Source organism: Perognathus longimembris, chromosome 1 (genome assembly GCF_023159225.1).
Source record: "Perognathus longimembris pacificus isolate PPM17 chromosome 1, ASM2315922v1, whole genome shotgun sequence".
NCBI lineage: Eukaryota > Metazoa > Chordata > Mammalia > Rodentia > Heteromyidae > Perognathus > Perognathus longimembris.
Window position 1 is genome coordinate 77778977 of NC_063161.1, and position 23739 is coordinate 77802715.

Here is a 23739-nt window from a genome sequence, read left to right on the forward strand (position 1 = left end):
CTGGGGAGAGGGTGGGGGCCACTGAGACATAATCAAGGGCATGGAACAAAGGCAGGAGACTGGGGATGGCTAGAGGGGGCTCCCAGCCTGCACTGTGGCCACCTGGGAGCTATGGTAGCCTGGGGAGAGGCTGGGGCCCGTGTGTGTGTGTGTGTGTGTGTGTGTGTGTGTGCGTGTGTGCGTGCGTGCGTGCGCGCGCGCGCGCACATACACACACACAATAAATGAGAGACAGCCAGCCTTGCTCACACAGCTTTCAGACCCCCTGCAAGACCAGGAACTCCATACCCATCCCTCCGTTTCCCCAGGCCTCCCTGGCCCTCTGGCTGGGGCAGCTGGTATTAATGGGCTTCATGTTTCCCAGGAGTCCTCATCCTAGAGGCCATGAGGCCCTGGCCAGTGCCAGCTTTGCTGGGTGCAGGGACCCCAGCCCCCCACCCCACCCTGGGAAAGCTGAGGCCCCTCTGAAGCCCGCATGGGGCACAGAAGCCCCGGAACACAGAGTGCAGCGTCCCTGCCACCCCAGCCCGGGGCCAGCCGCCAGCTCCCAGCCCGTGAGGCCGCCCTTTGAGCCAGTGGATTAGTATTCACCCCAGGTGCCCAGCTCTGAAAGGTCTTGTTCCTTCCAGGGAGCAGCTGGGGTGTGTGACACACACACACACACACACACACACACACACACACACACAGGCCCTTACACTGCCACATGGCTGCAGGGGGGCTACCCCCAATACCAGAGTAAAGGAAGGGTCTGTGGGGCTCCCTGGGGCTCAGCCAAGGCTGGCTGGCTGGGGAGAGGCTCTGTCCCACTCTGTCCCACCTCACTCTGTGTGTCTCTGTGTCTGTCTGTCTCTCTCTTGCACTCTCCCTGTCCCCCAGCCTGCTCTCCACCACTGCCTCCCTCCCTCCCTCTGCCCACCCTCCCAGCTGTGGCTGTGTGCAGTCACAGGCAGGGACAATACCCACCTGTTGCTTCTCAAAGAACAAAAAGAAACCTGGGCTGGAGCAAGCAGCTGTGACAAACCCATCCTCCTGGGCAGGACCCACCCCCCCATGCCCCCTTATGGCCATTGCATGCCATGTGGGGTTTCCCTCAGCTCTGGGCCATCAGGAGCTGGTCCTACAGCCCCAGTGATGGAGCCCCAGTATCAAGCACATCGCCCGGGAGCTCTGCCAGGGAGGGTGAGGCAGGACGGCACCTGCGGGCTGCTGAGAAAAAGCCAGGCTGTCTGTGGAGGTGGTCCTGAGCCTGTGGCCTGGGCACCCTGCACAGGGCACCAAGAGGGCCTGGAGAAGCCCAAGCCACCGAACCTTCAGTGTTCCGGCCCCCAGAGCTTCCTCACCCCAAGGCCTCCTCTGTCACCCACATGCCCTGCATGGCCAACAGGCACCTGATTGGCCAGCCCCAGCCTCCTTGGCTTCCTGAGCCCTGGGCCTCTGACTGCCCCCTTAAGAGGTGACCTGCTCCCTGGAGCCCCACTGCCACTCAGCATTCACAACCTGTGCTGACCAGCAACACCTGCGCACCTGTGCCTCCTTATCTGCCCCACCCCAATTCCTTCCCAACTCCAGGATCCCCACTGTTCCGGTGGCCCCGCTGCCACCTTCCCTGCCCTTCCTCCATGCCACAGGTGCGGGCCTGTGCCTGACAGGCCCACCCCTCCCCCTCTGCTAGCACCACTCCCACCCCAATGGAGGCTTCAGGCCCATGCAACCCAGGCACACTTGTAGAATTACCTGGCCAGGGGTTGTCTTCGGTCTGGAGCTGCACGCAGCAGGCAAGGGGCGTTGGCTGTGGCCACCTCAGCACAGAGCCAAGGTAGAAAGGCGGTCCCACATTACCACGTCACCCATGCTTCCCTCTGCACACACCCAGCACCCCTGCCGCACACACAGACACGGCCCCCCTGTGCTCATGCATGCACATGCACGCAGGCCCTGCACACCCATGCATGTGCAGACATGCATGCCGAAGCACACATGCCTGGACCAGCTCCGACCCACTCCACACCGCGTCTATGTGCCCACTCTGAGCTCTCGCTCACCACACACGTGCCACACTCGGCCGGGCGTGCCGGCTCTTGCGGTTCCACAGCATCACTCCAACGGGCGCTGGGAGCTGGATAGCTCGAGCGGCTGTTGGCTGCCTCTGCCTGCCAGCGTTTGCCAAGCAGTTTCCATGGCGACACATCTTGGCTCTGACAGGAACTGATGAGAACAGGGAAGAGGGTCCCCACAGAGGGGGCGAGGTGGGAGGTCTCTGAGTCCTTTGATGCTGACACATATACATAGAGGACCCCACAAGTGGAGACACCCTCCACCCAAACTATGCTTACACCCCAAGGAAGGGACTCTCAGGCTGTTCCTCTGGGCCTGGTACAGCTGATTTTGGTCGCTCAGTCATTCAACAAACCGCCAGCCACTCTGTGTGGATGCTGGGGTTGCAATGCTTGTAGGACCTGGACTTACAAAGGGATCAAGTCCTAACCCTGGTGGGGTAGCTCCTTGCTACTCACGAGGTGGAGATCTGAGGATCAGGGCTCAAAGCCTGGCAGAAAAATCCAAGGGACTCCTCTCCAACTAACCAGCAAAAGGCTGGAAGTAGAACTGTGGCTCAAGTGGTAGAACATCAGCCTTGAGTGAAAATGCCAAGTGAGAGCATGAAGCCCAGAGTTAAAGTCCCAGGGGCTGGGAATATGGCCTAGTGGCAAAAGTGCTTGCCTCGTATACAAGAAGCCCTGGGTTTGATTCCTCAGCACCACATATATAGAAAAGGCCAGAAGTAGGCGCTTGTGGCTCCAGTGGTAGAGTGCTAGCTTTGAGCAAAAAGAAGCCAGGGACAGTGCTCAAGCCCTGAGTCCAAGCTCCAGGACTGGCAAAAAAAAAAAAAAAAAAAAAGAAAGAAAAAAGAAACAGAGTTAAAGTTCCAATATGGATACAAAACCAAACAATGAGAAAAAAAAATACTTAGCTGGGTGCTGGTGGCTTAGCTGAGTAGCTGGTAGCTACTCCTAGGTAGGATTTCCTAGCCAATATCTGAGTATCATAGTTCAAAGCCAGTCCAAGCAGGAAAGTCCATGAGACTCTTAACGCTAATTAACCACCAGAAAACTGGAAGAGGAGCTGTGGCTCAAAGTGGAAGAGAGCTAGCTTTGAGCAAGAGTTCGGGGGCAACATTTAGGCCCTGAGTTCAAACCCTATGACCAACCAATTAAAAAAAGCCAACTCTGAACCAGCATGTCCTCAGCCCCACCCTTCCTATGAAAGCCAGCCAGCACCAGTGCAGCACCAAGGCTGTGCCTACAATGTGAGGATGCAGAGTCCCCTGCCCCTCTAGGAATCACTGTGCCCTTTGCCATGACTTTTCTGAGGCTGGAGCACCCTGGTAGAGGACAGCCTGTGCCAGCCACCCCAGTCAACCTTCAGTATGACCCCAGCCAGAGCAGCATAAATACCAGAATAGGCCCATCAACCCTTTGGAAATAAGATGTCGATTTAGGGTTAGTTACATAGTGCTAGCACACTGATGCCCCCTTTTCTGGGGCCTTGGCTAGAAGTTGCCCAGCCTTCCAGTGAGCACCCAGGCCAGGTGAGGGACGGAGGGTACTAGGCCTCCAGCTCTGCTGGCCCCTGGAACTGTGGGTGGAGCATGTGGGAATGAAAAGGCTTTCCTACAGTCTAGACACAGGCTCTACCCCAGAGCTATGCCCTAGTTCCCAGGGAGATGGTTAGTCCACACCGTGAAATCTGCATAGCAACAATGCTGTCACCAGTTGCTGCTGCACCCTGATTGGACAGGCTAGCCAGCATTTATACTGATTGGTGGGTATGCCAGCCAACATCTATACTGATTGGTTGGTATCATTCTGACAGTATGATGAATTCAGGCTTTGAAAGTTCAGTGGCCTCCAGGAGGGGGACAGCACAAGTTAGGGCCAGTGCTGCCCAAAGTGGAGATTAGTATAGATCTTTCTCCAGAGTAGGCTTGAAGGACGATTCTTCAGGATGTCCACTGCTCCATTCGCCAGGGAACCACAGGAAAGATGGGTGTGGTCCTGAGAGGACGTTTCCCCCCCCACCCCAAAAAAAAGTGTTCAAGAAGTAGACCACAGGTCACTCTCTTACAGGTTTGAGAACCAGAGAATCAGGGATTTGGAAAACCCACAGTATGATTTAAGGAGCCACCAACCAGCAACATTCCAACTTGACTCCTCCCATTGGGTCCACCTTTATCCCAAGCCCCAAAGAACCACACGGAATTAATTGCTTGAGAGCCCAATGAAATTCTCTCCAAGAACCCCACAGAACCTCTTCAAAGAAGCCCATGGGGGCTGGGAATGTGGCTTAGTGGTAGAGTGTTTGCCTAGTATGCATGAAGCCCTGGGTTTGATTCCTCAGCACCACATACACAGAAAAAGCCAGAAGTGGCACTGTGGCTCAAGTGGTCAAGTGGTAGCCTTGAGTAAAAGAAGTTCAAGGACAGTGGCAAGGCCCTGAGTTCAAGCCTCAGGACTGGCAAAAAAAAAAAAAAAAGCCCATAGAATTCCTTCAGTGAACCCCCAAAGAAACCCTTAAAGGAATCCCACCCTTGAGCCCCTACAAAGGATGCCCATGGAATTCCTTCAAAGCCCTGAACCATGAGCCGCGCGGAGCCATGTGGTTCTGGGTACCTGCCGGATGTGGCCCATGATGGCAGGCGCTGGGTGTCGAGTCCCAGTGTCCAGTCCCACTGGCGAGTCCGGGTCACTCAGCATGACCGTGCTCCCAGTGTGGGTCAGCCAGGTAACTGTGTGGCTGGCATCTGGAGAGCAGAATGCTGGTGGTAATACGTACAGCCACAGGCCTGGCCCACCACAGCCCATCATGCACAAGAACCAGTGGTGTGACTGCAGCTCTAGAAGGCCCTGGGGTTCAAGGCGAGCCACCTAACCAAGAAACAGTGGGCCTCTATGGGCAATAAACTCCTTAGTTGAAGCCTTGAATTTTAGAGTCTGATGAGCTGCCCATGTGACCAGAACTAGTAAGGCTAAAAACAATCAGCATGTAGCTAAAGAAGCAGGAAGCACCAGGCACCGGTGGCTCACACCTGTCATCCTAGCTACTGAGGAGGCTGAGATCTGAGGATCACATTTCAAAACCAGCCTGGGCAGGAAAGTCCATGAGACTCTTATTTCCAATTAACCACCAGAAAACGGGAAGTAGTGCAGTGGCTCAAAGTGGTAGAGCACTAGCCTTTAGCTAAAGAGCTCAAGGACAGTGCCTAAGCCCTAAATTCAAGCCCCATAACCACCACCACCAACAAAAAGAAGCAGGAAGCCAGGCTCCAGTGCCTGACATCTGTCATCCTAGCCACTCAGAAGTCTGTGAGCATCATGGTTCAAAGCCAGCCCGGACTGGAAAGTCTGTGAGACTCTTAACTCCAAGTAACCAATTTTAAGACAGAAGTAGAGCTGTGAATCAGGTAGAGTGCTAGTCTTGAGTGAAAAAGCTTAGATATGGTACCCAGGCCCTGAGTTCAAGCCTCATTACACACACACACACACACACACACACACACACACACACACACACGAAAAGATCACTTATGAGTCTCAGTAAACTTGGAGTAGGATGAAGGAAACTTGCCTACACATCATAGAAAACTTGCACAATACCAAAATGACAGTGAAAGCAGCCAGAGGGAAAGGGCTACCTTCTCTAGCAGAAGTGAGACTGACCACTGGCTGCCAACCACTGCTGTGGGAGCGAGTGGGTGAGGGGCTCCTGGGCGGCCATCTGCTGAAAGCAAGGCAGGATTTATTCCGTTCCCCTAAAGAGTCACATGACAAGTTTGTCCCCAGCTGGTGGATCTGATCACTGAGAGGTGTCTGTATCCTGTATCAAATCAATATCAGTATATCAGTATCTCAACAGAACAGCCACAGGAATAGGGGAATAAAAGAAGACCCCCAAAGGAAGGTCTTAGGAGATGGAGAAGGACGTGCTGGACAGCCCACCCTCACAAGACAAAATCAGGCCTCTTATACCACGTGCAGAACTAACCAAAAACGGACTAGATTTCAATGCCAGTCACTTTGAATAGAAAATAAAAACGCTTTTTTAATAACACATCAAAATGTAGGAATTTGCGTTTCCTTTTTTGAGACCAGATCTTGAAATGAAGCCCAAGCTAGCCTCAAACTTGTGATCCTCCTTGCCTCAGCATCCTGGCATGTCTCACCAGGCCCGGCTTAAAAAACATGGGCGTTTTTAATCCATTTCCTAGAGACCTCCGTGCAGCCAGCCTGGGTTGGAGCCCAGGGACAGCAGAGACTAGAACAGGGGGCCACACAGCTCAGTAGCAATCGGCCTCATTTTCCCCCAGTACACCCACTGTGGCCAGCATGTCCTGCAGGAGGGACTGGGGGCTCTTCTCCACGTGGTCGCTGCTCTGAGACAGCCGGGCCTGCAGTCCCTCCAGGTCTGTGGACCTCAGGAGGGCCAGCACAGCCTCGGGCTGCAAGTCTCCCGGGAGCTGGCCTTGCTCCCCGTCCTGCCATCTCTGCAGAGTAATTTGCCCCGAGGCCGAGCCTGGGATGTCCCCAGCCTCCTGCGGGTCACTGCATACGGTGGTCTTGTCCCTCAGGAAGAGGAGGAGGTCACAGGCCTTTTGGGCCACAGGTCGGTCACAGTCGAGCAAGGCCCGAAAGGCAAAGTCAAAGAGCTGCAGCCGGCAGAGAGTCTGCAGCACCTCAGGGACTGGGGTGGCTGAGACAGCCTCAGGCAGGTCCACCGTGTAGGGACAGCATGGCCGCCCCAGCCTCTGCACCAGGAACACCTGTGCAAGCTCCAGGCCCTGCACCCGGACCTCCCAGTCCAGGTCCCGGCTTACCACCTGGAGCACAGTGGCCACAAACCACTCCGTGTCCCGGGCGACGTCAGCATGGCCATCCCTTAGCCACTCGGTGAAGACCTGCACGACAGCCCTCCTCGGGAAGCCCTCTGAATCCGTTGACAGGATGCGCAGGAGCTCCCCGAGCAGGCCCTGGGGATGGACATGCCGGGAAGGGAAGGTCAGCACGCCCAGGGGCCCAGGGTCATCCAGGCCCCGGCTGCGTAGTGCCTGGCTCTTTCCTGAGATCTGCCCTTAGCCCCACGCCCACTCATCTGCCAGATGGGCACAGTGTCTGAGAAAGGTGCAGTCCCCTCTCCAGGCCTGCAACTAGCCACAGTGGCCACCCATGGTCATGTGGCAGAGGAGCCCGCAGTTCCTACCTGCTGGGTCTGTGGGTGCTCAGGACTGTTGGGGGCGTCCTGTAGGCCCCGGCTGGACAGCTGCCCAGCGGCGGCCACCGCACTGGCCCGGACGTAACTCTCAGGGTCCTGCAGCAGCTGCTGGGTGAGCGTGGGCACCTCAGACGCCAGCAGCACCTGCCTGAAGTCCGCCTGGCCTGGGGTCGAGGGGCCGCACACCTGTGACCAAGGGCATCGGAGGGGCCCAGTGGCCCCAGCTCTGCCGGGACACATGGGGACACCCACCCACCCACCCACAGGTACTCACCTCCCCAGTGCCGGCTGAGCTGCGTGAGGAACTCCAGTGCTGAGTCGCGCACCTCCCAGCCAGGGCTGCACAGGCGCTTCTGCAGCACAGGGAACAGCTCTGGGCCAGGAAGGGGCGGTCAGCGCGATCTTGGGAGGGGGGCACCCACCCCTACCCATGCTCACTAGCTCCACACAGCCCCACAGGGGCTGGGGTTACCTCTGAGGAATAGTAGGGGGTGAGGGCCAAGGTCGGGACACCCTGGTGTCCTGGGAGAGCTCAGGAGCCACCGGAGGGTGGTCTGGAAGGCCTTCTTCAGGACCTAGAGAGAGCAGGAGGCTGGGGCAGGAGGGGCAGCCTCACCTGTCCTGTCACCTGCACCCACATGTGCTAGCCCTACTCAGGGTGCTAGTGTGGGCAAGGACAGGAGGGGTGCCCTCCTCCTAAACCCTGCCTGGGGGGGGCGGGGGGGGGGGAAGACCAGCTTTGAATCTAGACACAACTGCCATGGTGGGCTCCTTTCCTTAAAGTCCTGGGTCCTCTTCCCAAGTCACCCCACTGCCTGCCCTGAACCACCTGGCACTATCTGTGCCCAATGGGATGGGTACGTTCATTGGACTTGACCCTAGACCAGGCATAGTGGCACCCTCCTGTCATCCTAGCACCTAGGAGGGAGAGGCAAGAAGATCAAGTTTGAGGTCAGCCTAGATTACATGACAACTCAGTCTCAGAAAAACAACAAGGGCTGGGAATATGGCCTGGGGCAAGAGTGCTTGCCTCTTATACATGAAGCACTGGGTTTGAATCCTCAGCACCACATATATAGAAAACAGCCAGAAGTGGTGCTATGGCTCAAGTGGCAGAGTTGCTATCCTTGAACAAAAAGAAGCCAGGAACAGTGCTCAGGCCCTGAGTTCAAGGCCCAGGACTGGCAAAAACAAAAACAAAAACAAGCTAGGTGCTGGTGGCTCCCACTGGTAATCCTACCTACTCAGGAGGCTGAGATCTGAGGACTGCAGTTCTAAGCCAGCCCAGGCAGGAAAGTCTAAGAGTCTCTTATCTCAAATCACAGAAAAATCTGGAAGTGGTGCTATAGCTCAAGTGGTACAGTGCTAGCCTTGAGCAAAAGCAGCTCAGGAAGAGCGCCCAGGCCCAAAGGTCAAACCTCAGGACCTGCCAAAAACAAACAAACAAAAAAACCAAGAACAAAACAAGCTAGGATCTTGGTGGCTCATGCCTGTCATCCTAGCTACTCAGGAGGCTGAGATCTGAGATCTGATTGTGGTTCAAAGCCAACCTGGGCAAGAAAGTCTGTGAAGCTCTTCTCAGCAATTAACTACCTAAACACCAGAGCTGGAGCTGTGGCTCAAGAGGTAGAGTGCCAGACTTGAGCAAAAGAGCTCAGGGACGGTGCCCAGGCCGTGAGTTGAAGTCTCTCAACTGACAAAAAAAAAGTCACTTGTGAGCACAGGGGCCACCAGGCTCAATTTTCTCCAGTCAACAATCCTCAGAGGGCCGAAGGCTGGCTGGCCCGGCTCACCCCAGCCCGCCCTGCACTCGCACATGGCTGCACACACTCTACCTTCTCCAGTCCCTTGGAGCAGTGGCTCTGACTGCCTCCTGGGACGCAGCCCTTCACCCCTGCATCCCTTCACCCCTGCATCCCTTCACCCCAGTACCATGGGACTGGAGTCCGGGCTTCCAAGGTACTCCGACAGGACAGCAAAGACCTGCTGCTCCAACTCCTGGGAGCCTGGGGAAGACATGAACAGATATTCCACCCCAGCTCCCACCCAGTCACACCCAGAGCCCCCCCACCTGGCAGAGAACATGTAACCCTGCCTTGTCATCAACCGGTGGAGGCCCCCAGAGAAACACACAGCGATGGCAGGCCCAGAAGTCTGGAGAGAGTAGGAAATGGGGTCCAGCCACCCAACACCAAGGTAAGAGAAACCACAGTCACTCACACGTCTCCTGAGACAGTGTCCCCAGGAAGTCGAGGGCAGCTCGCTGGACACGGACGCAGCCAGCCAGGGTGGCACAGAGGCGGCCCCCGCCACTGGAGCTGGGGGTCGCGGCGCCATGGCAGAGCTGCAGTATGGTCACAGCAGCGCCCAGCAGTGGCTCCTGGGGCCAGGGTGCCGGGCGCTGAGGCTGCAGGGAGAGAATGGTCAGCAGAGTGGTGGGCCCTGCAATGCGCTGGGCTGGGCCGGGCCGGGGCTGTACCTACCAGTGGCTGCAGCTCCTCCAGTTGCGCCAGGGTCTGGCACAGGATCCCTACACAGGCCGACTTGGAGGACAGCAGCAAGTCCACTGTCAGGGAGCTGTCTTCAACCCCAGCCAGCCAGCCTAGAGGCCACACAGAACGGCCATGGAGTGGTCATGGCCCAAAGCAGAGGCCAGGTCCTGGGGTCAGAGCCGTGGTCTGCCAGGGATGCGGGCTGGCCCATCCCTGGCCATGTGGGACCAAAGCCGAGGCAGCAAGCTGAGTGCCTGCTTCTCAGCACCCTCCCCATGCCCTAACCTTAATCTTAAGGACTCACCCAGGACAGAGGCCCCATGCACCCTGCCCCACATGCCATACCTGGGGAGCCAGGGACCTGGGCGTTGGCCTTTACAACACAAGCCAGAGGCTGGAGAAGGACTCGGAAGGCCTGGGTCCTCAGTGCCTGGGGACTGGGGACACAGGACGAGGAGTAACACACTGGCCGCATCTCTACCATCCCTGCAAGTCTGAGGCAAACTGACACAAGCTGGGGTGGGGGTGGGGGAGACTGGGAAACCTTAAGGAAAGCTTCCCGCAGGTCAATGGCCAGGGGGCTCAATGGATGGGGACCAGCCTGACCAAGGCCTGAAGGTCCCCACCCTGGTGCCCACAGAGGCAGTCACTGAGCTTCGGGGGCTTTGAGTACCTTGTAAAGTTTTTGTTTGATATAATTCGTCTACTGGGAGCCTGGCCCTTCTCCTAACCAAGGATTCCTCACTGGCATCCTCGTCCACCCCGCTCCCAGTGCCCTCCTCCGTGACAAGCCAGCCCGCTCATACCAGTGCGGGAGTTTCAGCATCCCCAAGGCCAGAGGCCCAGCTTGCATGGGGCTTAGGCAGCGCAGAGCCTGAGCCACCACCTCCCACAGGCCGCCGTGGGAAGAGCCGAGCGCAGGAGACCTACAGAGGCCACAAAGAGACTCAGCCTCCATCCCACAGATGCTGGGGTGCCCTGTGGGGCTGCCACAGCACCCACTGGGGGTGACCAGCCCTGCACATGGCTGTCCCAGGGATGAATGGCAGGGTCCTCCCACGGTGGTCCCCTCAAGGCTGGATTGGGGAGGGGGGGGGCAGGAGGGCAGTTCTGACTCTGGCCTCCAGTGAAATCCACCCAGGGGCAGCAACTACTCACACCCAGCCCCCCACCAGCCACATCCCGGGGACCTGACCGGGCCACGCTGAGGAGGAGATCCACGAGTGAGTGTACAGATGGGATGGGGTCTCTCTCCAGCAGGTGGGCCACAAGGGGACACAGCTGTCCCCAGAGGACCTCTGTCCAGGGACTGTGGCAGCGCCCAAAGGTTGAAGTCAGGACATTCAGGGCCTGCGTGACCTGCGGGGCAGCTGTGGACTGCAAGAACTCTTCCACATGGCCCACGATCTTCTGGGCACAGGCAGGCCACACCCCGCCCCAGAGGCCAGAGCACCCCATGGCTCCATCCTGCATGGACAGAGCCAAAGTGTGCACCAGGAGCTGGGTGGCAGCCGAGGCTACAAACAGGCTGGGGTCTCCCTGCAGGGAGAGGACGGTGTCTACAGCGCCTGGCAGCAGGGAAGGGAGGGAAAAGCAGGTCAGGGGAGGGGAGGACAACTCTGATGCACAGGTCAGAGCCCAGACCAAGAGCCTGACCGAAGGGATGGTTTGAGGAGCCAGACAGAGCTGGCAACCAAGTTGTCAGAGGTGAGCATGCACTGATCCCTCCCAATGAAAGTCCGACATCCGACCTCTGTGAGCAACTTGGGCCACTCAGCTCCTGGAGCTGTCCTAGGAGCTGACCACAGAAACACCCCCAGGGTGCCTGTCTGCACTTGAGCAACAACTGTGGGCTACTGTCATCCCATTCCAAGCTGAGACCAGGCTCAGAGAGGGGCAAGAGCTCCCACAGGCCCCAATTATATACTTGCCTAGGTCCAGGGTCGGGGGACAGGGCAGGGCAGGGTGCAGGCTCAACTCACCACTGTCGACCAGGAAGTGTAGGGCACTGGGGTGCTGCGCCAGGGAACGCAGGCCTTGGATCCAGCCGCTGCGCACAGTAGGCACACTCCAGGCTGCCCAGCACAGGGGGCCGCCCTCCCCAAACAGCCCCAGCAGCAACTCGCCCTGCTGGAAAGCCGAGAGGAGCAGAGGCTGAGTCGGTATGCAGGGACAGGGGACAGGACTAGTCAAGGCCCTTCACCTCAAATGGTCACACAGCCATGTTTCCTGGGGGTGATGAGTATATGAATCTGACACTGTCAACTCTACCTCCAGTTTGGGCCGGAGTGGGGGTGGGTGAGTAGGGCTTTGCAGGATGGAGAATCAAGACTTTTTTCTTCTTTTTGAGACAATGTTGCTATATAGCTCAGGCTGGTCAGGAACTCATGACCTATCTTTGCCTCCTAAAGGCTAGGGTTATAGTTCATGCCACCACACCCAGCAAGAACTGGATTTCAAGGAGTTCTATTGCTCTTGTTATTGTCTTCCTGAGAAGTCTTCCCCCTGAAATGGCCCCACGAGGCTGGGTGCCAGCAATGACACAGGGGTCACTTTGCAAACTTGAGCGTTCCCCATGGATGACGCAGGAGTGACCCTTCAAACTCTACAGGCTGCGCATGACCCAGACCATTATGGAAACACTGTTCCATAGCAATATTAGGTTGCCTGAGCCTCATGAGTCTGTGGGCAGCCAGAACACAGCCTACAGGGACTCAGAGACGAGTCCTCCACTGTGACTCCTCCATTACAGCACAGCACTCCCAGGGCTCTTGGCACAGGGTACAGAAGGAGGTGACTGTGCCTTCACAGGGCTTGTGGGGGTCTGAGGTGCCTAAGGTACTCACTGCTCTGGATTGGCAAGGGCTGGATAAGAAGGAGTCATGTGTCAGCCTGTGACACACACAAGTCATGCATACTCCCTATTCATCCTACGTTCCCTTCAGTGTCTGGAGCCCCTGGGGTACTCCCAGTATGCTCCTAGATAGGGAAACACATCTGTCCCAAGAAGAAATGGGGGCTTGGAGCTCAGCAGAGACAGCACAATGCAGCAGATCTGAGTTGAGGGCCAGTTCCGGTTCTGATTTCCAAACACTCCCTGAGCCCCCAAATCATTCATGGTCAAGTGGATGTCACAGGAGGATGACAATGCAGAAGAAGGAAGGGGGACCTCACAGCAGGACAGGACATCAGTGCAGAGCTAGACAACATTTCACTAAATGGGGGGAAACAAGCCACTTCCTCCAGGAGAATGGGATAAGTGTCTACTTTTATTTAATAGAGGTTTTGAAATCATCACCAGGGCATTAAGGCAAAATAAATAAATAAATAAATAAATGGGATACAAGTAGGAAAGGAACAGGACAGATGGCCTATTTGCCAAGGATATAGTCCTATATTTAAGGCTCAAGACTCCACTAAAACACTCTTAGACCTGAGGATGCTCTCAGTAAACTAGGAAGACATGGGATACTTAGCAACTCTTCTAGGTATGAACAATGAACATGCTGAAAAAGGAAACAGGAGAATAAGGCCATTGAGATGAACCTGGAAAACAAAATACCAAGAAGGTAAAGGGAAAACTATAAATCCTTGAAGATCTCCCATGTTCATAGATTGGCAGACTGAATGTTGTAAAAACAGCCACACTAATAAAAAGTGTCAAGACCTGGTGTCTGAGATGGTGCTGAACCCCCTCCCCTGCCCCCCTGCCCCCAGGCCTCGCATGAAGGAGGCTCAGGCTCACCTGCAGGTAGAGGAAGCAGTCCTCCTGGGCTGCAAATGTCCCAGCAAGGCGCAGGGAAAAGGAGAGGACCCTGGGGCTCACATCCTGTGACTTTAGCACGTGGGACAGAAGCTCCACCAAGGCGGGATTCTCTTGCAGCAACAGGAGACTGGACTCTGCAGAGACAAGCCGGGCCAAGAGGGCAAAGAAGAGGGGCATGTGGAGGACCACTTTCCTGGAGTTGGATCCCAGATCCCTTCTCTTGCTCCTTCAAGAAGCTCAGACTCTACAGCTTATGGTTTCTCATCCTAACTGGACTTAACAGTCAGCCAGAAACTTCAGACAATGAAGGAACAATACCAGATGGACAGGCAACCTGCACACCTTGCCCTAAGCCCCATCCCATCCTCTGGCCTCTGGGCAGCACCCCACAATATTACTCACACCCTTACCTATCTCTGTCACATTTTTAAGCCAGTCCAGCAGTTTCTCCAGACAGGTGTCATCTGCCAGGGGCTGCCTGGGATCCGCCAGTGCAGCACAGAGAGCAGGGAGCAGCTGGGAGCACTCCAGGTCCATGATCAGCCAGGGGTTTCTGCAGAGGAAATGGAAGGCAGCCTCAGGTCAGGCTGTAGTCCTTCATTCATCCTCCTCCCAGGCAGTTTGTGGTGGGAAGAGGGCTTAGAACTTTCACTTCAGACCAGAGCTACAGGATGCCCATATATGGGCATACCTCAGGGGGCAGGAGAGATGGTTGGGCATTCAAGAGGGTGCAGGGCCAGACACAGGTGGCTCATGCCTACAATCCTAGCTACTCAGGAGATCCAGAAGGTTCTAAGACAGGACAGAAAACTCAAAACGAGTCTCTCTAGAAGAGCTAACAAAAACTGGGTGGAGGTGTGGCGCACATGGTAGAGCAACCAGCCCCGAGCAAATAAACAAGTATGAGACTTTTAAGTTCAAACCCGTGTACCAGCAAAACAAATAAAAGCATGCAGGACCAGTGGCCTCCGGAGAGAGAGAGAGAGAGAGAGAGAGAGAGAGAGAGAGAGAGAGAGAGAGAGAGAGAGAGAGAGAGAGAGCGTGAGAGACCGCGAGAGAGGGGGGAGGGGGGGAGAGGGGAAGGGGGAGGGGGAGAGGGGGAGGGGGAGAGGGAGAGAGAGAGGGAGAGAAGAGGAAGAGAGAGAGAGAGAGAGAGAGAGAGAGAGCGCGTGAGAGACCGCGAGAGAGGGGGGAGGGGGGGAGAGGGGAAGGGGGAGGGGGAGAGGGGGAGGGGGAGAGGGAGAGAGAGAGGGAGAGAAGAGGAAGAGAGAGAGAGAGAGAGAGAGAGAGAGAGAGAGAGAGAGAGAGAGAGAGAGAGAGAGAGAAGAGGGCGGCCACACCGCTTTTGGAATTCAAAGTCTCCGGGAGGGGAGTGAGAGAGAGGGAGGGAGCAAGGAGGCTGTGACTTGAACTCAGGGCCTTAGCTTTTTCTGGTTCCACTAGGGACCAGACATATCGGCTGCGGAGATGGAGCCCACACCGGTCCCACTTTCCACTCCCACCCCTCGGCCCCGGGTTCGTACTCAGCCCGCCTGCGAACGCGACGACGCAGCGCTCCCCGCACACTCACTCCGCGGCCCGTGCGTCGCACGCAGGCCCCGCCCCACGCCCCGCCCGTGACGCTGAACACCTCGCCTCACGCTGCCCTAAGCCACGCCCACACCACAGCAGACACGCCCGCTCGCCGCCGCAAGCCCCGCCCGTGAGGAGAATGAAGACGACGACGGTAGACTAGAGGAATCGTGAAAACGTCCCTGAAGTTCTCTCTGGTCACCTAAAAAGGTTGAGACTGGGGCATGAAGTCGCGCGAGCTTTTGGAAAGCCCGGCACCCAGCCGATACCTTGGTCTTATCACCCGCCCCCACCCCTAGGTCGCAGTGGTACAGGCCTAAGCCGCCAGTGGATGGGGCGCCTAGAAGGTGGGGCTCCCTGGAGGGGCGTGGTTATGCGCTGTGGGCGTGGCTTGGCCAGCTTGGGGCTTCTTGGTCTGAAGGGAGCCTCGGGTTCCTAGAGCCAAATCCTTAAGTTGTTTGACTTGTCAGTGCCTCCCCAAATTACTGGTCCAAACGCCTAGTTTTTCCCTGTTCCCTGCCACAAAGCTAGTTTGTGGCTTCAGCGCTAAGAGGGGACTAAAGAGTTATTGGCTTAGGAGTCCAGCGTTTGGAGGCTCAGTCATCTTCCTGCAAAATGGTAATAGCTTATGGGCTTTGATTGGTATCATAAAATACAGCACAATCCCTGGCCCACACCAAGTGCCCCCCCCCCCGAAACAGATAATCCCCAGACCACACTCAGCAGTTATTTGACTATTTGAATGTGATTTAAAAATAATACAATTGTAGGTGGGGAGCCACGGCTCAACCTATCATCTCAGCTACTCAGAAGTCTGTAGGAAGGAGAATTGTAGAGGAGATCCTAACCTGAAAAGTAAAGCAGGGGTTGGAATGTGGCTTAGAGGTAGAGTGGTTGTCTAGCATGCATGAAGCCCTGGGTTTGACTCCTCAGAACCACAGGAACAGAAAAAGCAGCAAGTGGTGCTGTGGCTCAGTGGTAGAGTGCTATTTGGGCAAAAGAAGCTCAGGGACAGTGCCCAGGCCCTGAGTTCAAACCTCATGGCAGGGGTGCTTGGGGTGTGGCTCAAGTAGTACAGTGTCTGCCCAGCAGGACTCCTCTCTCCCCCCCAAAAAGCTAAATAAATAGCAAGTAAAAATAAACTTCGTAGGGGCTGGGGATATGGCCTAGTGGCAAGAGAGCTTGTCTCATATACATGAGGCCCTGGGTTCAATTCCCCAACACCACATATACAGAAAACGGCCAGAAGTGGCGCTGTGGCTCAAGTGGCAGAGTGCTAGCCTTGAGCAAAAAGGAAGCCAGGGACAGTGCTCAGGCCCTGAGTCCAAGGCCCAGGACTGGCCAAAAAAAATAAAAAATAAAAATAAATAAATAAACTTTGTTTTTTGGTGTGGAGCTTGAACTCAGGATCTGGGTGCTGTCCCTCAGCTCTTCTTCTCAAGGCTAATGCTCTACTACTTGAGCCACAGCTCAACTCCTGGCCTTTTTTGGGGGAGGGGGTAGTTAATTGGAGATAAGCCTCATGGGCTTTTCTGCCCCATATGGCTTCAGGAATCCTCAGATCTCAACCTCCTGGATAGCTAGGCTTGAGCAACCAGAGCCCAGCTAAACTATTTTTGCCTGAGGCGACCTGGATCATGAATGATCCTTTTATTTGGGAAAACAGGCACATACAACCCAGCCCAGCTACTGGATGAAATGGGGTCTTTGTAATATTTTGCCTAGACTGCCCTTGAACCCAGATCTGCCCAATCTCCTCCTCATAAATCACCACTCCCAGAAATTTTATTTTTCATTTAGGATCTGCCTTTTTTTTTTTTTTTTGCCAGTCCAGGGGCTTGAACGCAGGGGCTGAGCACTGTCCCTAGGCTTCTTTTGCTCAAGGCTAGCACTCTGCTACTTGAGCCACAGTGCCACTTCTGGCTTTTTCTATTTACATGGTAAATGAGGAATCGAACCCAGGGCTTCATGTACATGAAGAGCACCTTACCACTAGGCCATATTCCCAGCCCGCCTTTTTGGTTTTGGTTTGGGGTTTTATTTATTTTTTTGCTCAGGCTGGCCTCTCATTACAATCCTCCCACCTATGAAGGCTAAGAGTCCAAGTAAGAACCACCACTCCAGGCTTACTTACTGATTAAGATAAAGTCCCATTAATTTTTTTTCGTCTGGCTGACCTCAAACTTCAGTACTCCCAATCTCTGTTTCCCAAGTAGCTGGGATTATAGGCTTGAGCCACCTCACCGAGCTAGACATACCATGATCTTATTCTTAAGCATCAGGTAGCTAGACAACTAAATATGTATTACTAATCACGCCTCCCACGAACCCCATCAGGGGCTGACAAGACAGCTAAGCACCTGTAAAACACTTTGCAAACTGTCACGCTCAGCTCAGGACAGCGCAGGTGAAGACTTCACGGCGTTCCACGGTGGCCATTTCCGGGCGCGCTCTCACTGGGCATGCGCGGACTCGGGCGCAGGCGCACGGATATCCCCAGCGAGGTGGGCGGGATCACATCCGGGATCCAGCGGCCACGCGGTGCGTGGTTACCATGGCACCGGGGTAGCGGGCCGGCGCGGGGCGTTTGGACAGCGCCAGCTGTTGGAAAGCGTGGAGGTTGCGGGCGGCCTAGACCGGCCAAAGTGGCCGATGGCTGAGTCGGCAGCATCGGGGCGCCGAGGCCGAGTCCCTGCCGTGAGCCTGGGCACGGAGGAGCCCGCCTCGGAGACGGTAAGTCAGGACGCGGCCTCTGTCCCGCGGGAGGACGGGCGCGCCATGGCGGCCGGCCCCGGGCGTTGGCCGGCCCGCGCCCCGACAGAGGCCGCCGCTTCCCAGAAGCTGAGGGCCAAGGGTGGGGGAGGGCTCACCCCACCTTAGCATGCGGTGCCCCATCCCCAGCACCGCCAAAATAACCAGAATGAATAACAAGAATATGTCGAAATTGCAAGAGTTTAAAAAAAAATGCTGGTAGAATGCTTGCCTAGCATGCATGAAGCCCTGGGTTCGATTCCATAGCACCACATACACAGAAAAAGCTACAAGTGGTGCTGTGGCTCAAGTGGTAGAGTGCTAGCCTTGAGCAAAAAGAAGCTCAGGGACAGTGCTCAGGCCCTGAGTTCAAGCCCCAGGACTGGTACCAAAAGAAAAGAAAGTAAAAGATTCTGCATAGCAGTCTAGTACCAGAGAGATGTTTTTCAAATGATCTCTAGTAGTCTTTCTACTTCCTTGCAGACTTATCATTTTGACTTTGTGTGTGTGTTTGCTTTTGTTCTTGTTTCTGTGTCTGTACTGGAGCTTGAACTCAGGGGCTGAGTGCTCTCTGAGCTTCTTCCACTCAAGGCTGGTTGTCCACTTGAGCCACAGCTCCACTTCAAGTTTGTTTGTTTGTTTTGCTGGTTAATTGGAGATAAAAGTCTCATGGACTTTCCTGCCAGAGCTGGCATTGAACCGTGACCCCCAGATCTTGACCTCCTGTGTAGCTGGGTTTACTCGCATGAGACACTCAGCTCGTGTCTTTGCTTTCATGAGTTGGTATCATTTACAGCACAAAAGTTTAAAACTCTAATGGGGTCTGTTGTGCCTATTTAATACACCTGCTTCCATTCAGATAGCTGATTTTCTGCATAGAGTTTAGTTCAGCTGGCTCACCTCCATGTGACACAGGCAACAGGTTAGCACCTCTGTTCTCCTAGTCTATCCATTTCAACGCCTTCCTTCCCAAAATTGTGAGTCACCTTTCTCTATATTGTCACATGCTGCTCGTGCCTTTTTCAGTGTCAACAGTTTAATGACCATGAAACTCTGAAGTCCATGAATGGCTCTTTCAAAGGTTCTGGTTGTTTGGCATGCGTTGTACCCTTTTGTCCCCAGCTCAGGTTATATGACATTTGGCTTGCTAGACAAGTGTTCTGCCAATTGAATCATGCCTCCAGTTCCGCTTTTTGCTGGTTAATTGAAATGCAATCTGTTGGACTTTTCTGCTGAGGCTAGCTTCTAAAACCATGTTCCTCCAGGTCTCAATCTCCTAAGTAGCTAGGATTTATGGGAATGAGCCACCAGCATCCATCCTGCTTCGGGTAAAGTCTTGAATTTTTTCCCTGGCCATCCTTGACTGTGATTCCCCGATGGTCTCCTGCATAGTTGGAGTGATGAGCACACCCACAGGTGCCCAGCATTTTCTTCTGAAGTGGGAGTTTCACAACCTTTACCCCCTTTGGCTGGCCTAAGAACACAATCCTCCTGATCTCAGCCTCCTGGGTATAAGGAATTACAGGCATGAGCTGCCAGCACCCGGCACACCTTGCACTTTCATTGCTGTTATTTCACCAGTTCTAGGGCTTAGTCGCTGGGCTTGGGTGCTGTCCCTGAGCTTTGTGCAAGGCTAGTGCTCTACCACTTGAGCCACCACACCACTTCTGGCTTTTCCGAGTAGCTTATTGGAGATAAAAGTCTCTCACACTTTCATGTCTCAGCTGGTTTTGAAACAGATCTCAGCCTCCTGAGTAGCTAGGATTTTAGGTGTGAGCCACCAGTGCCTGACTGTATTGTACCCTTAATCTGGGCTTTCTACATCACAGAGGAATACAGTTAGGGCACCAGGTCATTAGTACTCTGCACCTCACCTGCATGACAGTGCCCTCTGAGACTGCTAGAGGGCTTCTTGCTATTAGGCTTGAATTCAACGTCACTGTGTACTGCTGCTTTCCAGCATGCAGCAAGCCCTATCATGATGCTACATGGGTCCCACCAGAGACCCACAACACAGATGTTAAGTGTCTGTACTGCCCTGTGTAGCCTCACGGTTCTCAACCAGGGCTCTCTGGTCCTTAAGTCCTGCTCCAGCCTTGTAAGCCAGATACCCACTGCCTTTTCTCAGAACATGAACCTGAGTGAACCCAGAAGCTGTTTCTCTTGGGAGAATGCCCTTCCCCCACCCTTACATCCTGGTGGTCCCACTTTCCTCATACTCTGTGAGCCAGGGCCAAGGCAGTGACACAGACAGCAGGGACCTGGACAAGCCTAGAGAGCTTCTTCTCACGTAACTCTGTGTTAAGGGAGTTTTCAGCATGTTATGGGCCCTGTTCACTGTTATAAACTGGATTGCTGAAAGCAACAGGTGGCGTGCAGTTGCAGTGTTTGTCTCTCTCCTCCAGGGAGATGACAGTCTGTCTGCGATCACCTTTGATTCTGACACTGAGCTGGTAAGTCCTCCGCAAGGCTGGTAGTACCCACTGCTGCTGCAGTCCTCTTGGGTGCCCCTTAGTTGTATAAACTGGACCCTGCTCCCCAGAACACAGATCATCAGCATTCTTTGGATGCAGCCAGGAGGGTGGATGGATGGGCAGGGGCAGGGCAGCCAGGCCAGGGTGCATTGCATTCTCTGGCTGTCCTGTAACTTACAAACTAGCGCTCACTTGGTGGATGAGCGAGGAAGTATGTGTTAGTGCTCAAGCAGTTCTCACAGCAGCTCAGCTCTGAGTAAATCCAACTCCAGAAGCCCTGACTCGCCTGGGGCCATCTTGCCAGATTCCCTTCCTTACCAGAGGACGGGCTGACATGCTCCTGGGAGAGCAGTACCCAGCCAAGCCCCTGGTGGAACTTGGCCCCTCTGGAGTGCAGAGCTGTGTTTCTGCCCAAGAATTCACATGAGACTCTAGCTGTTCATTGTTACCTTCCTAACCTGATGTGAAGCACACAAGGGCCCTGTCTCCAGGCCACGGACCCAGAAGCAGAACCAAATCTGCTCCCTGTTCAGCGCAGGCAGTGTGCTTGTCCCAGACAGCACTCCACATGGGGGTCTTTGCTGGGCCACTCTTCCTCATGGTTTTGCACTGGCTCACAGAGGTTCTGTCTTGCCAGGTCCTCTATGCAGACACCAGTAGATGCCATGAAGAAAGCCAGTGGGAGGTGTGACACTAGTGGCCAGGGTCTTCCTTTCAAGGCCCATAGCCCCAGTCCCACAAGGTCCCCTCAGCCAGACATAGCGCTCAGCTGGGCCATTGTCCTATCTGGTGGCCCTCTGAGCAGGCCACGGCTTCACAGTAGGGCTCTGTGGTGGTATGTGCAGCTCAGTGGTTCATATTATGCCTCTTCTCTTTCAGAAAGCAGAAAGGAAAGTCTCCCACAAGCCTCTGTCCACCTCACCCAGTGAGTATGGGCAGGCCTCCACTTCCTGGTGTGGCCTGGAGGGAGGGGTGTTTCCTTGCTATACACTTGGGACAAGTGACACATTTATGGCACTTTCTTTGGGACCTCAAGGTGGCCTGTTCTCAGGCTGAGGCTCAACACAGCCCTCTGTGCCCCGTCTTTTCTCTTTTTCTTCTTTTCTCAGTGCCCAAACAACACGAAGTTAAATGATATTTTTTGTTTGTTTCTGAGTTTTTTATTTGACAGTATTGGGGTTTGAACTCAGAGTCTCAAGCTTGCTTGGCTGACACTCTGCCTCTTGAGCCATGCCTCTAGCTCAGCTTTTTGTTGTTGTTGTTCTTGTACTGGGACTTGAATTCAAGACCTTGCATCAGCTCCACTTTTTGCTGGTTATTTTGGAGTCTCAAAGACCTTTCTGGCCAGCCTGGCATTGAACCATAAGTTTCTAGATCTTAGCCTCCTGAGTAAGCTTGGATTATAAGAGTGAGCCACTGGTGCCCAGTTTAAAGGGTGTGTGTGTGTGTGTGTGTGTGTGTGTTGTTCCTAGGGCTTGAACTCAGGGCCGGACGTTGTCCCTGAGCCTCAAGGATAGGTCTACCACTTGAGCCACAACTCTACCTCCACCTTTTCTTTGTTAGAGGTAAGAGTCTCAGGGACTTTCCTGCCTGGGTGGGCTTTGAACTGAGATCCTCTGATCTCAGCCTCCCAAGTAGCTAGGATTATAGGTGTGAACCACTGGCACCCGATTTTAAAGGGTGTTTTTGAGATGAGAGCTGTTCTCTCAGCAGATAATAAATTTTGTCAAAGTCTTTTTCTGCACCAAATGTTTTTTTTGTCCTTGATTCTGTTGGTATGGTATATTATGTTTATTGGTTTTATGTGTGTTGACCACCCTTGAATCACTGAGTTGAAATCCAGTTTGATTATGGGGTGATCTTTTTAAGATGCTGTTGAATATGGCTTAAAAGCATTTCATTGAGAATTTTTGTTTCAATGTTCATCAAAAAGATTGGTCTGTAATTCATAGATTCTCATATTCTCTCTCTCTCTCTCTCTCTCTCTCTCTCTCTCTCTCTCTCTCTCTCTCTCTCTCTCTCTCTCTCTGTGCTATGTCCTTGTTTGGCTTTGGAATAAGTATAATACTGGCTTTGTAGAATGAGTTCAGTAGTGTTCCTCCCTTGTTTCTTGGAAGAATTTGAGGAACACTGGTGTTAGTTCTTTAAAGTCCTCATAGATAGAATTCAGCAGTGAATGCACTGGGTCCTGGGCTTTTCTTTGTTGGAAATTCTTTGTTACTACTTTAGTCTCATTGCTTGTATGGTTCTGTTTAAGTGTTTTATATCCTCTTGGTTCAATTTTGGTAGGTCAGTTGTACCTAGAAATGTATCCACTCTAGATTTTCCCATCTGAGTATAGGTTTTCAAAGTATCCCCAGATCTCATGATACTTCCAGATTTCATTGAAACTTGTTGTAATGTCCCCTTTTTTGTCTCTAGTTTTACTAATTTGAGTCTTTTCTTTCCTCCTTTTGGTTAGATTGGCCAGAGGTTTATCAGTCTTTATTTTTTCAAAGAAACAGCTTTTTTGTTTCATTGGTTCTTTTTTTTTTTTTTAGTCTATTTTGTTGATTTCTGCCTTAATCCTTATTTTTTTCTTTCTTTTTTTTTTTTCTTTTTTTTTTTTTTGGCCAGTCTTAGGGTTTGGACTCAGGGCCTGAACACTGTCCCTGGTTTCCTTTTGCTCAAGGCTAGCACTCTGCCACTTGAGCCACAGCGCCACTTCTGGCCATTTTCTATGTATGTGGTGCTGGGGAATCGAACCCAGGGTCTCATGTATACGAGGCAAGCACTCTTGCCACTAGGCCATATCCCCAGCCCTCTTTCCTGTTTTTCTAAGAGTATTAGGCATATCATTAAACAATATGAGAACTCTCTAGGACTGTTTTCTTTGGTTTAGGCATTGTAGCTATAAATACTGTTCTGAGCACTGCCTTTGCTAGTATCCCAAAGGTTCTAGTAGATATTTTCAAAAAGTTCCCAGAAACTTTGTTTACTGCCCTTATTTCTTCAATGATCCACTGCTCATTCAACAATAGGCTGTTCAGTCTCCCATGTGTTCAGATATTTTCTGTAGGTTTTTTAAAAATTCTGATTTAGTTCCATTAGATCTGTGTTATATCCTCAGATGTGCTGCTGAGAAGAGTGTGTGCTGTGTAGTGGCTGTGTGATGAGATAAGCTATGGAAGGCTGTTGAGTCCATTTGGTCCACAGTGTTTGTGTTGTTTAGTTCTGAAGTTTTTGTACTGATATTCTGTGTGATGACCTCTGTTGGGGAGGGCAGAATACTGAAGTCTGTCAGCACTTGTAAGTCTGAAACATCTGTTTAGTGCACTTCAATATCTAGCACACTTGTATGTACATTAATGACTTATTTATCTTGAGGGATTTTCCCTTTATTCGTGTGAAGTCATTTTTGTTCTAACTGATTTTAGTT

At 53.6% G+C, this 23739-nt stretch overlaps 2 protein-coding genes across 11 annotated transcripts in view; one reads left to right on the top strand and one right to left on the bottom strand.

The window, feature by feature from the left end:
- Positions 1 to 6069: 6069 nt before the first annotated feature.
- Positions 6070 to 17549, bottom strand: Brat1 (BRCA1 associated ATM activator 1). Of its 4 annotated transcripts, none has more exons than XM_048330187.1 (14): positions 17457 to 17549; positions 13935 to 14077; positions 13504 to 13658; positions 11741 to 11888; positions 10954 to 11326; positions 10565 to 10684; positions 10104 to 10195; positions 9750 to 9868; positions 9487 to 9673; positions 9199 to 9272; positions 7739 to 7841; positions 7541 to 7639; positions 7255 to 7430; positions 6070 to 7024 (listed from the first exon to the last, which is right to left on the bottom strand). In XM_048330187.1, the coding sequence occupies exons 2-14, from the start codon at positions 14059 to 14061 to the stop codon at positions 6335 to 6337; spliced, it is 2463 nt and encodes an 820-aa protein (XP_048186144.1). In that variant the 5' UTR covers positions 14062 to 14077; positions 17457 to 17549; the 3' UTR covers positions 6070 to 6334. The 4 variants fall into 4 exon arrangements, with proteins under 4 accessions (XP_048186144.1, XP_048186152.1, XP_048186124.1 ...); XM_048330195.1 differs by lacking the exon at positions 17457 to 17549 and adding an exon at positions 15670 to 15900 and having other exon boundaries at positions 11741 to 11885; XM_048330167.1 differs by lacking the exon at positions 17457 to 17549 and adding an exon at positions 15670 to 15899.
- A 100-nt stretch (positions 17550 to 17649) lies between these two features.
- Positions 17650 to 23739, top strand: part of Iqce (IQ motif containing E) — a 41096-nt gene continuing 35006 nt past the window's right edge. For 6 of the 7 annotated variants that reach the window (XM_048330233.1, XM_048330243.1, XM_048330244.1 and 3 more), the window contains exons 1-3: positions 17650 to 17829; positions 20253 to 20300; positions 21201 to 21246. In XM_048330233.1, the coding sequence (XP_048186190.1) occupies positions 17749 to 17829; positions 20253 to 20300; positions 21201 to 21246 (175 nt within the window). In that variant the 5' untranslated portion in view covers positions 17650 to 17748. The remainder of the gene's footprint in view (positions 17830 to 20252; positions 20301 to 21200; positions 21247 to 23739) is intronic. The other variant, XM_048330247.1, reaches the window with a different exon arrangement.

Excerpts from the sequence above, each read along its gene's own strand:
- Brat1 (XM_048330187.1), bottom strand. The coding sequence starts at position 14,061 with ATGGACCTGGAGTGCTCCCAGCTGCTCCCTGCTCTCTGTGCTGCACTG. Across the intron at positions 7,842-9,198 it reads GCCCGGACTCCAGTCCCATG|GTCCTGAAGAAGGCCTTCCA; the intron begins GTACTGGGGTGA and ends TGCTCTCTCTAG. Across the intron at positions 7,025-7,254 it reads AGCACCCACAGACCCAGCAG|GGCCTGCTCGGGGAGCTCCT; the intron begins GTAGGAACTGCG and ends GTCCATCCCCAG.